At 36.9% G+C, this 15269-nt stretch overlaps 1 protein-coding gene across 1 annotated transcript in view; it reads right to left on the minus strand.

Annotated features, from left to right (window-relative positions):
• Window positions 1-15269, minus strand: part of CNTLN (centlein) — a gene marked incomplete at its 5' end in the record, with an annotated part of 158722 nt that overhangs the window by 91220 nt on the left and 52233 nt on the right. Inside the window, 3 exons of the mRNA XM_015822430.1 lie at window positions 856-977; window positions 5386-5511; window positions 9576-9749. Coding sequence (XP_015677916.1) covers window positions 856-977; window positions 5386-5511; window positions 9576-9749 — 422 coding nt within the window. The remainder of the gene's footprint in view (window positions 1-855; window positions 978-5385; window positions 5512-9575; window positions 9750-15269) is intronic.

Genomic DNA, 15269 nt, shown 5'->3' on the forward strand with positions numbered 1-15269 from the left:
TGATAAAGCATCTAATCTGGACTGGATTATTTGGAATGTAATTTTGCAATGTACCAGGACGTGAGTTGTACATAAGGGAGGAGAATGATAATCCAAGAAGCAGAAGTAGAAACATTCATAGACGCTAAATCTCCAGTGTCAGAAAGAACCCAAGCAGACAGAGAGCAAGTGGTGGATTTTGTCCTAAAACTTGTAGAATATTTTAGGGAGTGTTTCTAAACAGAGATAAAGATTATCCTATTGGGGTGGTAAGACATGGATCTGCACAGAGGTATCCACAGATTGGTCCACTAAGTCAGAATCAAGATATTGAAAAGTCTTCCTTCTAGATAAACAGGGTAGGGAGGGTATCTCCCATCTGGGGAGAAGATGTATTGCACTTGCTAAATCATTGGACAAAATAATAATGTTGTCATCATAATTGTCATTAGAGTCAATTTCATATTCATGCTTATCAAAGGCAAACTCAGTTCTGCAGGCATGGTAGCTATAAGGCCATTTGGGAGTAGATTAACAAATTCTCCCATAGGGTAAAGGAATTTCTGATTTCTTTCTTGGTTATAGTATAAGATAAACACAATGGTAGTTCAGACAGTTCCTTCCTAATTATTTTTATCACATACAAAAAATGTGAAAAACAGCTGAAAAAAACCCACACAAAATGAAAACAATATAAATCATAAGACAAGATGGGAACAACAGCAATTACATTTATTATGCAATATGTGTTTTTCTCCATAAAATTAAGAATAACAAGAAATGGTTCGTCCTCAGTTTAACCGTTCCATCAAAATGTATCAAAAGTCATATTTGAATTTAATATATATAATCATTCCACTGAGTTGTGCAACTTACCTGCCATAACCTTCCTCCAATTCCTTTAACTGATTTTTTACTGCCCTGTAATTGATCTGTAACGTCTGCAGACGTTTCTTACGTTTTTCATGTGCTTGTCTCAGCTCATCATTTTCTTGAATCTGCATTATAGCAAAACAAACGACTCAGTAAATCTTAAGATCTTAAAATGACCATTTGCTATTCTTGAATTTCTTATTGATGGCCATCTATTAATATACAATTTATTACACCTAAATTATAATTCAAAGAATTCAGTCTTAAGTAACAAATGTACTTATTCAAAAGTTACAAAAATTGCTTGGCTAGAACCAAAAGAACTGTACAACTGGTTTTGTATGCTCAGCATAAATTTGGATTTGTGCATCTTAAGGAACATTCAAGAGCACAGTAAACTACTTTTGAAACTATGTGAATTTTAAAGCAATATGCAGCACGCATATATCCACCAAAAAACTCTGGAATCCTAAAATGGCACTTGGAATCTGGGAAATGAATGAAGACTTTTAAGAATCGATTACTGAACCTGAACAATATATTTATAGCACTTTATAATATACCATATACTTATTTTATCATCAAAGAGTTCCTTTTGCAGTATGGTGAGCATTTGTATTTAATCTTGTACAACTTTATGAAACATAAAATACAACTGCAAATAATATCACACAAATGTACATTATATCTACATTTGGGGTATTATGTAAAATTATGACCATCACCTCTGAAAATGGATGTTAACACTGATGGGAAAAGTATAGAAGAATATAACCAAAACCCTAAACCAGACATATCAAACTCGTGACATCACATGACGTCGCGCAAAGTATCGGGATGGTTTTGCCATTGCAGGCAATGGGGTGGGTGCGGTTTCTGGATGACGTGTCCGACCCGCGGGCCGGCAGTTTGACACCCTTGCCCTAGACTTTGCTGATGGAAAAAGGCTAAAATATTTTGGACACTATAGCCAAACCCCCAGAAACAAATAAATAATAAAAAAAAAACCTGAGGAAGGATATGGTTAAGTTCCACAGAATAATGCATTTATTGAGATGGCTAGACATGTAAATTGAATGGATGGATGGACAGATGGAAGGATGGATTGATAGACAGATAAATCAATACTGTAAATAGGATTAATATATAAATAAATGCAGTAACTTTCAAATAGCTGTGGTGACGCAGTGGTAAGAATGCAGTATTGCAGTCTAATTCTACATTCCCACTGCCAGCAGTTCAATTCTGACTTAGCCTTCCATTCTTCTAAGGTCGGTAAAATAAGGATCCAGACTGTTGGAGGCAATATGCTCACTCTGTAAAATGCTTAGAGAGGGCTGTAAAGCACTACAAAGGGGTATATAAAGCTAAGTGCTGTTGCTATGCTATTGCTAAATATCTAAAGCTAAAAAGAGACTTTTAGAGTTACAAGGTTTGGAAAGCATTGATAAGTATTGCATAAAAAAGTTAAAATTAATCTGGACTTTAAAAATAGTTTTAATAGACATGACATATTGAAGACATGGAATAGATATAAACCCAAGTTGTATCTTTAAAAAAAACCTGTATGGATCTCAGTTCAAGAAGCATATTATAAAAGAGGAAACAGCTGACAAAGACCAATGCTTGATGTACCAGGAATTATTGGGAATCTATCAAGGGGAATTTAAAAGCAAATCAAGAAAGCAATTAATAGCAGAAGGATATCATTCTTAATGGCTTTCCCATTTACAGTTATCAGAAAGACTCAAAATGGACAAAAGGTATAAAGTTTTATTGAAATTTGAAACAAGGAAGACAGGTTAAAAGATGTATGATAAAATGGGCTAAGAATTTTGGTTATAATATACAGATGGATCAGTGGGAAAATATGTAGTTAAAAGGGTTGAAATTTATACTGTGCTATGATCTCAAAAAAAAAACATCTTATAAAATGTTGTGATGTTGATACATGGCACCAGAGAAATTATTTAGAAGGTATGAAGGCACTTCAAAGTGTATGTTGGAAATGTGAACAACATGAATAGACATTCTATCATGCTTGGTGGATATGTAAAAAAGATTTAAAAATTGATACAAAGTATTTTCAAGAGTAATATTTTATTTATTTATTTAAAATATTTATGTAGCCACCCATCTTTCAGCCAACTCTGGGTGACTCTCCATCAAAGATTAGAAAACACATACAATCATTTTAAAAACTATAAAGCACAACCAGTTAAAACATAAAACATGAAAAATAACAAAAACCTAATACTAATCCATGCTAACAGACCATGTAATCTCCCAACATTTGGAGGGGAAAGTCAAGTCTTTAAGGCCTTATGGAAGGTTAAAGGGATGGAGGTCTGCTGAACATCAAGGGCAAGATGTCACATAGGGCAGGGGCTGCCACAGAAAAAGCACGCATCCCAACTTCCATTAGATGACAAAATGTTTCCTTTTATGACCGATGAATAAACAATTAGAAAAAAGCCATTGGCCACCCTAACTTCAGCCTTCCCAGGTAAGCCAGACAGGAAACAAGACTAGATGAGCTAATTCTACTTTATCATAAGGCTGTACTAACAGAATCTTGCAAAGCTGAAGGCACAACCTTTCTCCCACCACTTTTAACTGTCTGATCAATCAGGGTGGATCCTTCCCAAGTTTTAAATTGCAATGCATTTTGTAACCCATTGTGTAATTTAAATAAAAGCATAGGTAGATTTTGCATGCAAAAGTAAGTACACTCCTATTATTTACCAAATACCTCACATTAGAATCACGTGTGCCAAATCTGGGGCAAATGCTTAGAACGTCTTTGGTGAAAATTTGGTAACTTGCCTTATTGAAACTTCAGATATTTGTTCTGATTTGCTCTTTGTTGTTGAAGTGTGAGGTATCGAAAGAGGTCTCTGAGACCTTCAGAAAGAAGATTAGAAATATCTATGCAAATGGAGAGAGATTTAATATTGCTAAACAAGTAGACATCAATCATTCCACTGTCTGGAAGATCATCAATGAGAGGAGAAGATTTCCAACAACTGCCAACTTGTCCAGGCCAGGCTGTTCCACCAAATTTAGCCTGAGAGCAGAACACAAGATGCTAAAAGAAGTTTCTAAGAACCCTAGAATTTCATCATGTAACCGTCAGGTACCGGTAGTTATCACTATTAACACTATCAAAATGCTTGAATTAATCATCAGAAAGAAGCTGGGACAAATCAAATCTACATAGGACATATGTCAGGAGGAAAATCTGTTGTGTAGAAAGAATATCAGGGCAAGATTAAAGCTGCTCATGAACTTCTAGGGAAAGTCAAGATTTCTGGAACAATGTACTCTGGACAGATGAAGCAAAGATAGTTTATTTGGCCATAGTACCAGCACCACGTTTTGATGAAAACTAAGGACAGTATTTCACCAGAAGAATCTGATACCAACTGTAAAGCATGATGGTGGTAATGTTATAGTTTGGGGCTGCTTTGCTGCATTAGGACTTGGGCAGCACACACCATCACAGTTTCTCCTAGGAATTCTCTAGAGGGTACTTGAAGATAATGTGAGACCATCTGTCAGAAGACTGGAGCTCATCCCAAAGTTGAGCTTGAAACATAACAATGACTCTAAATATCACAGTAAATCAGCCAAAGATTGGCTTAAAAAATATAAAAGGAAGGGTTCTGGAATAGCCAAGTCAAAGTCTTGATAGAAAGGCCATTGAGATGCTGTGGATGTATTTAAAATGGGCTATGCATGCAAAAATCCCTCAAATATTGCACAGCTGGAAAAAAAAATCTGAATGGAGGAATGGGAAAGATTTCTTCAAGGTCAATATCAGACACTGGTACACAGTTATAAAAAATCTATTTATGGTTGTTTTTGCCAAAAGATGTTACCAATTATTACAGAGAAAGATGTACTTCCTTTTCCCCCAGAAGGAAATAGCACATCTGTTAATTTTTTGTTCAGTAAATGAGACTACAAAATCAATTTGTCATATTGTTGTTCAGTGATATCACCTTTGTCTTTTCACACTGTTTGAATGAAGATAAAATGTTATGTACATATATGTTAAAAAAGTCTTTAACATGGTGAAAAAGTACTTTTTTACATGACTATATACAGAGACCACAGATTTTGCACTACTGAACTTGAAATAGCTATACATATTGATTCTAGTATCCATGTGGCTAGAAACAGAAATTCAAGGCATAAGCAATCAATGCTATTTAAACTTTACATATGTAATTTATAACATTTGAAACAAAGAAGTCCTCTTAAGAATAGACAAATATATTTGCACAGATCTAGAGCCTACAATTATTAATTAAAATATCTCCCGGACCACTTATGTTACAGTTGCAACATTTTACACACAGAAAAAATATATACAAAGAAAACAGATATACCTTTATGTACATAATAAAACATATCTTTCACCTAATTCATTTTCAATTTCAACAGACAGTGCAATGTGCCATAAATTGCACACATTTTGTTGTCGGTCTAGTGATGCCAAGTAAAAAAGTTATGTATTTTCATTTTCACCTTTAGTTGTAGTGTCTTTTCTAAGTTTTCAATCTTTCCTTCAGCTATTCTGAGTTTCCGTAGTTCTTCTGACTCTTTCAAAAAGCTCTTTGGGGACAGAGACCTTGAACGTTTCACAGGTGGTTTCTGGAGAATAAAACAAGGACATGGTTGAAGTGGTTGGAACGCTGGATTATGAAAGACATGCAAAATTAAAGAACAAGTAATTTTGAATACTAATAATGAATTATAAAAAAAAATCCTGCATGGTATACCAGAGAAATAACAAGCAGAATTACCACAGCGCTACCACTAAAGGTTTCTCTGTGACTCGTTAATGAGAATATTCATTTACATTTACATTGTTTCTTTCAGAATAATGATGTCCCATTAGGGAAGACTAAAGGGTTATAGTCTCAGAAATGCAAGAAACCTCATTACAAAGGAGGGGATAGAGGCTGATCTAATTGCTCTATAAGGGTCCAAGGTTACACTTGATAGGACAACCAGAAACAAGAGGGAAAGAGTGGTTTCCCTCTGAAATAGTTTAACACACTGTGAAGTTGAAGGAACAATATGCTTGAGGAATATAAATAAAACAGACAGTAGATCTTACACCATAATGACCATATGGTCATTAAATATAATATGTCTAACTAGAGACAAGAATATGTGTTTATATTATGTGCAGCTCATATAGCAATCTGGAGAAAGGATGTGTGAAACTAGTACTTAAACTGGGCAACCTTCTTGCTTGTGCTATGTCAAATGTCCTCATGTAAAACAAATAAAACATACAGATTAGTTTTACCGAATTTCTGTGAATAACTGTGATTAGCATATGGAACAACATTTTAATCATAATGCTAATCTTAAAGTTTTAATGATTTAAATAACTGCAAAATATGAAGTGACATTTTGCCCATGGAATTTTGTTTTAGTTAATACAAAAAAAAAAATTCTTCCAAAAGTCATTGCAGTTTCTCTTTTGAATAAAAGAAAAAGGGCTGGGAGAGTCTAGCTCAGTGGTGGCGAACCTATGGCACGAGTGCCAGAGGCGGCACTCGGAGCCCTCTCTGTGGGCACACGTGCCGTTGCCCCAGCCTTGCCTCCCCCCACGACCCCCTCCTCTCCAGCAGCCCCCCTGAAGGAGAGTCGCCCTCGAGGGTGGCCCACATGGAGCAGCGCAGCCAAGGACATGGCAGCCAGGCAGTGTAGACAAGACTCTGCCCTCACACCCCATCATGCACAGTTGATGCTGCAGGGTGCAGGCAGAGGGTGTGGCCGCCATAGCGCTGCTGGGCTGCCTGGGCGATCTGCGGTAGGCCCTGAAGGCGGTGAGTGGTCCTGTGGGCAGGCGGGGTGGGGGATGGGGGGCAGAGCAGGGGTGGGGCAGGGGGGGTAGAGCAGGGGCGGGGCCAGTTTTTGGGCACTCAGTCTCTAAAAGGTTCGCCATCACTGGTCTAGCTTTTCATTTTGAACAGAACAAAGGCAGAAAGTACAGACTTTTGCCCATGACAGAGATTCAGTTTAAAAATATGTTTTCTTTGAAACATTATTTCATGAGTACAATTTAAAGAAAAGAGGATAATTTATTTTATCAATTAAAATAAAGCACATTATGAGTCAAAGTACACAGGAATAAGAAGTCCCAATATATATTTTAAAAACAAAGTAAATCTGCCATATCCCACCTGGATGATACCTTTGTGTCTTTGAGTGAAAAACCAGACACAATTTAGGCAGGTTTGCCCAACAAAACCCCTTCCGGATATGTTGGACCCATAACTCCTAAGCACCATAGAACATAAATGAACATATTTGGCAGGCAATAGATTGAGGAATACTTATATAGATATTAGATGTAATTCACAGTCAATGTATTCTGATAATGATATGCAGGTTAAGGAGCTGGGAGTGAAGATGGGAATATTTGATCAGAGAAATATTAAGATTAGATTTGAGTAAGAGATGTTAGTCTTTCACCTGTTTCAGATGTTATTCTTGTCAGGCTACAAGAATGATCTAGAAAAAGATGATAGGTTCGATATACAAATGAATCAGCTGATGTTTTCATAATTAAAAAGTACAAAGGTGTAATGGTATGTAAGAAAAGTCTTGAGAGATGGGATGAAAAAATGCTGCCTAGGAAACTGTCAGATAAGAGAGGGTATAGCCTGCTGCTGCATAACGGGCAGAGAAAGAGACTCATAAAGCAGCGCCCCCCAACCTTTTCGGCACCAGGGACCATGGAGAAAGGTTTTTCCGCGAACCGGACGTGGTTTTGCACGCTGCCTGCATCTCGCAAATGGGGCTTCACTTGTTTGCATGGACGAGTTGCTGGCATGCCATGGACTGGTAATGGTCCATGTACTGGGAGTTGGGGACCCCTGTCATAAAGGATTTTCTCTAGCTTTTCAGGTTGTTAAGGAGATTTGTACTTTCAGACTTGCAAGATTATATTTATGAAGTCTTCAATAAAATAGAATTAGTTTGTCTAGCTGTGTTTCCTATTTGGTTTACCTGGGAAGACTGACAAACAAATAACAAAACAGAAGGGTGACTTGGATAATCTTCCTATACTAATTTAAAAAGGAGATCTGTTAAAGTTTTGAAAGACTTGCTGATTAGGGTGAATGGAAAAATGAAAAGAAATCAAGTTCTCTCTAGAATATCATGTGAAGAGTTTAAAAACCAACATTGTTAAAAATAAAGAGAAGGTAAATTTGGTTTATTTGATTAAGGCTAAAATTGTTATTTTATTGTTATACTGTTTATACTATTATTTCTATGTTGTTATATATATTCCTTAACGGACTTTTGCTAACCAGGAGTGAAAGACAAAGATTTGTTTATAGAAAAGCGATAAGATATAGGAGGAAGAATTTGTTGGTTATATTTTAAGATAAGGTGGTAACTTGTTAACTTGTTAAAATTGTTTGTACTTGTGACTAGGGGCGAAGTTCCTTCCTTCCTTCCTATATTCCTTTTTCCTGCACTATCTTGCATTTTTGTCATTTATATTAGTTATTTGTATAATTGTAATGCTTAATAAAATTTCAAGTCTGCAGAGGTGCTTCTTCAAGTGATCTAGACCTTACCCTCAAACTGCTAGGACCTCTGCCTGCCTTTTCTCTTATTTATTTATTTGCTGCTCATGCCAATGTTCTTGGGTGATTTACAAACGTACAGATACACAATTTCAAATCATTTAAATATTCTAAAAATAATCATAAAATAATTGTTTAAAAATCTCTAAAGCACCTGAGCAAAAATTGAGGTTTTAAGCCCTTTTCTGAGTGTAAATGGATGGGACAGTCTGAAATCTCTTGGTGGCAATTTATTCCATAATATGGATCCCACAATGGAAAAGGCAGAATTTGCTGGTGTTATATTGGATGTGTACGAAGTGCCCCATTGCAGTCTTAAAAGTATGAGATGAACTATATGGCAATGGGTGATCTTGGGTCTAAACTTTGTGAGTTTTTATGTACCAAAGTGAGCATCTTAAAGTTGACCCAGAAAGCAAATGGCAGGCAATGTAGCAATCTCAGTGCAGAAATTATACTACGTCTCACAATTATAGCATCTTTTTTTTATTTGAATTATGTTTGAGTATCAGGTCTCAGCAGATATTTTAATAGAGTGTATTGTTGTTTTATTTGTGTTCTGATTAATGATGCAGTGAAACCAGGCATGAGCTTTCAAAGCAGAATAAAAGAAAATTTCTAAGAAACAAAATAAATGTAAAATTACTGCCTTTAGAATAGTAATTAATTCTAAAAGTAAAGTAACATCATTTGTATAAACTCCTAACTCAGCATTTTCATTAATTACAAACTTTTAAATCCAAACTTGATTTTTTTTAATTTAACCTCAGTTTCATTTGTTTGGAAAGAACAGACAACCGCACAAACACTATCAAGTAATAAATATTCATCTAAGAATTCTACAAAGAATTGAACTTTTAAATAATTTCATTAAATTAACAATCCTTTATCCAGTGTTTAATAAGGTAAAACTTCCTACTCCCAAAAGTTATTTTAACAAGTCTTTGGCAGATAATAAAAACACTCTTCGATAAAGCTTCCAGAATTATAAGTAGCATTGACAGTTATTAAAACTGTTATTATCTGAGTCCCAGAACAAAATGTCAAACTTTGCCAACCTCATTTTGACACAAATACACTAGGCAATAAACGCTTTCCTACCTTGTATTTTTTCCCAGCCCTAGTACTGATGCAATCCAAGAAATCTCTACTGCAAAGACTATGATTTGCCAGTGAACGATTTGTTCTTTTCAATTTTTTTTGCAAAAGCTCTATTTCAGTCTTTTGAGACATTACGAGGTATTTTAGCTCGGTGAAAGAATACTGTTGGAATTCCTAGAAAATCAAAATACCACACCTTAGAATACTGTAGGTAAAATCAATGTTTGAAGTAGCACTTGCAATGACATCATGTTTACATTTTAATTAAGTAAATTTAAATAACAAAAGTCAATTGTTTATACAAAAGGGGGTAAAAGATACAAAATTAGAAGGAAATTAGACCCATACTAATATATCTATATGCTACATTCAAAGACAGGATTATGGAATTTTCTTTGTATTGTATCTATTAAAATCATGTGGTCACTGCTCACAACCATTACCCCAGGCATTTTATTTATTTAATTTCATAGTCCTCTTTATCTCAAGATATACACAGCAATATGCTAATTATAAAACCTTGATGTACATTTGTTATGTCTTACTTTTCCTATCACAGAGGTAGGCAGTTCTGGTTCCCATATTCTACCATGACTTAGGGCATTTCCTTTGTGTCTGCCAGGCTTTCTACTCATGTTAATTTTTTTAAAAAAAAGATTTATCCTTTTAATTAAAACATCTGCAAAAAAAGCTAAAGGACCACACAACCTTTCTTGTTTTCCTTTGAAGATGTTTCGCTTTTCATCCAAGAAGCTTCTTCAGCTCTGACTGGATGGCAGATAGCTTTGGGACCTGGATCGCTGAGAATCTCCATTGACATTTAGGCTGCACAACCATGTACCAGATCCCAATACCATTTTTAATTCCAAGAATGTCCCTGGACATTACACACATCCCATAGGCATTCTTACAAAAAGAGAAAGGATGACTACATCCCCACTCCACTTCAAAAGGTGAGCAGAGAAAAGATTTGGTAAAAGTTTTCAAATGACTATAGGGAATAGAAGGAAGCAACTATATCAACCTGCTGATATAGATTACTAATTCTGCCCCTGAGGCTAAAACATATGAAGAACAGTTGCAGGAAAATAGGGGGAGGAAGGTAGATCATTCGATATGTTCGTTGTCTTCAGTTATTTATAAAAATAGTAAAGGGGGAATACAAATAAAAAACATCACGGCCAAATGAGCTAATTTTATTTTTCGTAAGGGTACATTAACAGAATCTGGCAAGTCTGAAGATACAAATCTCCCATTGCCTCTTCAACCCCCTGATCAATTAGGGTGGGTTTTAAGAAGCCAGTTGTTATATCTTGGGACTCGGGTAGATTTGAGACCACCTCATCTAGATAGAATCTGCCATGAAAAGTTGGATTAGTATTTAGTAAGAGATAATTATTTTTATTGGTTCACTATATTATACGTGTTGTTTTGACTGCAGAACATTTAGAATCTCATTCATTCATTCATTCATTCATTCATTCATTCACTCTCTCATTCATTCAATTTATACAGTCTCCCATCTCAAACAATCTGGACAGCAAACAATCCTAAAATCAATTAAATCAATTAAAACACAATACAAAAAGAAAAAATAATATGTGTTCATTACACTTTATGGAAAACTGGATTTTAACTATCAGATGTAAAAGAGATGCCTTCTTCCCACCATTGAGAAGTATAAGACAAATGCCACCTTACAAAAATAAACTACTCAGAAAGACACTTGGATCGACTTTTTTAACCTATGGCTTTCAGTTATAATAACTTATTCATATCAGGTAACAGCGTTTCAGATCCCCGATGGTTAACACTCATAGGGGCTACCAAGCACTTTCTAGCTCTTTGTTCCAGATGGCTCTTGCCTTCTTCAGGAACTTCAACCTTTCTTAAGAATCAAGTGCTTCATCCCAACAAAAGTGCTGACAGTAACTGCCAAGAAAGTGCTCCCCAAGCACAGTTTTCTGCTAGATTTCTCCCTTCCACAAAACTGTTTAAGAGAAGGACGGCAGGTTTATTGGACCATTCCCTGTAATAGCACAGATCGAACCTATGACTTTTTGTTGGCAGCTTCCAGTCACAGTGGGAAAAAAATCAGTTTTCCAAAATTCCCTCATTCCCCTTTAGCAGTTTTCCCCCATTGCCATCTTGAAGAACGGAAGGAAGAATTTTTGAGATGGAACTTATCTGGATTCCTTGTATAGGAGCAACAACAGTCAAATGGGGCTATCTGAATGCCAAGTTTGGTGTACTGACTAAAGTGCTGACTAGCAACTGGGACACCTTCAGTACAAGTCCACCCATAGACATGTAAGCAACTTTGGGTCAATCAGTCTCAGTCCAACCCAGCTCACAGGGTGGTTATTGTAAAGAAAATAGGAGGCAGGAGATTGAATACATATGCCACCCTGAGTTCACCAAAAACAAAGGCAGAATAAAAATCTAATAAATAAACCAACAAATAAATGTAGCATTTATTGGACATTCTTGCATGTCTCTTTTGACAGTTGTGTTCACAGTATTTCCATAAATTCAAGCTACCTAACTGGCTATACAATAGGTCTTCTCTATCTGCTATCCACCAGTACTTCTCAGAGGAAGAAAATAGATTTCCTAGGGGTGGGAGAGGAAGGTTGTTGTACAAGTAATGATTTAGCATATTGTGGTCTTTCCTTGCTGATACTTTCTGCCCTTGGCTAGGATAAAACTCTGGCAGATCATATGGAACTTAAATATTCAAATTGATAGGGTCTCACTCAATTTCTAATATTCAAATATGGTTAAAATTAGGCTGCATCTTCTTTGGGGTGCATTTAATTCTGCCTTTTGGGGAACCCAAGGATGCTTTTTCACGAGGCAACTGAACTTTTTTTTAAAGACGTTTTGCTTCTTATCCAAGAAGTTTCTTCAGCTCTTGGATGAGAAGCGAAATGTCTTCAAAGAAAAACAAGAAAGTCCAGTTGCCTCGTGAAAAAGCATCTTCGGGATAACAATGACTTGGATGATTGAGAATCTCCATAAGCCTTTTGGGGAACTTGTTGGACAAGTTTGGTTCCATGTAAAGATATGCATTAACATTGACTTGGCAGGTTGTAGCCTTCCCTTGTTGACATTTTCTAACCTTCGTACCAAGCTATTCAAATTGACAGAGTTAGATTTCCTATCTTTTCTATAATATAATTCCATCTCAGTCATCTCATGTCCCTCACAGGAGACTTTTTTTTTTAATTTTGGCATGCATTGGCTGCTACCCATAAGAATGACCAACGAACATCCCATGTGAAAACCACACTTACCTATGCTCAGATATAGAGGCTGAGTGTGCATCACATGTGTTATTAAAATGCCCATTATATACCCAATGCTGATATAGCCCCAGTTCTCAGTAATTTTAATTGCTCCCTCTGGAACATCATCCCTCCGGAAATTAGACAGGCCCCCACTCTAACACTCTTTCAGAAGGCCCTAAAGATGTGGTTCTGCCAGCGAGCCTGGGGAATCCAGAGTGGGATGGAGCCCATTAAATGGCTAGTATGAGTGTGTGTTGTCACCGGGGTGGCGGGGTTATTATTTTATTGTCTTTATTTTTTATTATTTTTATTTCTTTTATATTGTGTCTTTATTTCCTGTAAGCCGCCTTGAGTCAGCAATATAAATTTTCCAAATAAATAAATAATTTTTTTTTATCAATAGTCATGGCTTTTAGAAACCACTGTTTCAGTTTTTAATTTTTTTCCCGTTATTCACTATATTTGAGAAGCAGTCTCACTCCAATGTGATTGGCTCACCATACTCACTCCAGCAGAAGGGATTTGCTCCCGACCCCATCTGCAAGGAATTTTGGCTGGCAGAGTCTAGAAGACCCTTTTCTGCTGCAGCCTCCACCCTTTGGAACATTCTGCTGCCAGAGGTTAGATTTAGCCTTCCAGAAGGGTCTTAAAACTTGACTTTTCTGGATATACATGAGGGCTCTGGTGGAGATGCTCTATACTGGAAATGATTAACGGGATCAGAAAGAACACACCACCCTCATCCTCTTGGTTTTTAGTCTTTATTTAATTCTTACCAATTTTAATTGGTTTTATATTTATTCTTTTATCCTTTTGTAAGCTGTCCAGAGTTGCTTCAATAATGAGATGGGAGGCATATAAATAAAATAAATAAAAATAATTTCAATGGTCTAGGATTATAAAAAAAAATAATTTTTAAAAAGTGAGAAAGTGACTGAGATTTGCTCTATTCAAGGAGAGGGAGAGTACTAGAACAGGGGTTCTTCCCAGAAAGGTAAAGGAGTCCCTGCAGGTTTCACTCTGCTAGTTGTAACCGATTTTAGGGGGCGGTGCTCATCTCCATTTATTTAAGCCAGGGGTTTCAAACTCGATTTCACTGAGGGCTACATCAGCATTACGGTTGCCCTGGGGGGGCCGGGTGGGTGAGGCCAGAGTGGGTTCAGCCTACTGGGTGGCTGTGGATGGAGTGGGTGTGGCTACTGGGTGGGTGTGGCCAGTTCTACATCATTCACGTCAAGGGTGCCTATGGGGACCTGGGCAGGAGTGGGACAGATCTGAGGGTCTCTGGCAGAAGGGGGTGGGACTGGGGCAAGTGCCAAGGCATGGTCCACTGGGGCAAGTGCCAAGATGGCCACCACAAAATTGTACATAGGTTCCCGGCTGGCCTGGGCCAGGGCCAAGGCAGCGGGGGCCGTTCCCTCACTGTTTCCAGGATGGCTTCACGGGCCACATGAAACCACTTCGCAGGCCGCATCTGGCCCCCGGGCCTTGTGTTTGACATGTCTGATTTAAGCCATTAAGGTAGAAAGGACAAAAATATTGCCTTTTCTCTGATACTGTATAATAAGTCAGAGCTAGGAGGGTGAGGGAGGCCCGCCGAGAGACAGTTCATCAGATACAATCAATCAATCAATGGCAATCAAAGGAGAAACATAATACCCTACAGCAACCATGACCAGGAAAGTGGAAGAGAAGTTAGTGATACTTTCACACTTGGGAGGACAAAAAAAAAAAGGCAAAAGTGAAAAAGAGATAGCATAAGGACTGAATTCAATGAGGCAACAACCAGCACTCTCCAGAGCAGAGCAATACATGAATATGTCTTGAGCACAAGGTCAATGAGCAAATTGCCACATTAGTTCAGAAAAATAACAAGAAAAGGGATAGAAATTTCTTTTCTCTGAAGAAGACCATTTTTTAATATATGACTTTACTCTTTTATTTACGGCTTGACCGCAATAAAGTATCTACCACATTCAAATGTGTCTGAGAATCTTCAGCTATGTTAGACAATAGTTGAATAACAGGATTTGGAGAGCTGAGAATGTCCTGGTATGTCCTGCGTGAAGTCTCAAATGTAGGAGGTATTGTGTAACCGCACAAATATTGACAAATGAAGCAAAGCTGGGAAAGAGTAAATAACAAATTTATGTGTAGTAAACATGATTTCATAAATATGGGGCACAGTGAAAGACTTGGGAGACTCCAGACACTAACTGCCTTTCAGGCAGCAATTATTCTACTGCCTCTATTAATTGCTTCTCTATTGTTGTGATACACAGTCACAATCTAGAGCTTACATTCTAGGAAACTCTGGCTACTTTCTTCACCCTTCTGTCATTAATTTTTTATTTTCATTTATATTAAGTCTTCAGCTCTTTTGCATGTGGCAATCTTTTAACCC

The sequence above is a fragment of the Protobothrops mucrosquamatus genome, unplaced genomic scaffold (genome assembly GCF_001527695.2).
Source record: "Protobothrops mucrosquamatus isolate PMUCROS unplaced genomic scaffold, P.Mucros_1.0 scaffold1565, whole genome shotgun sequence".
In the NCBI taxonomy this organism is placed as follows: domain Eukaryota; kingdom Metazoa; phylum Chordata; class Lepidosauria; order Squamata; family Viperidae; genus Protobothrops; species Protobothrops mucrosquamatus.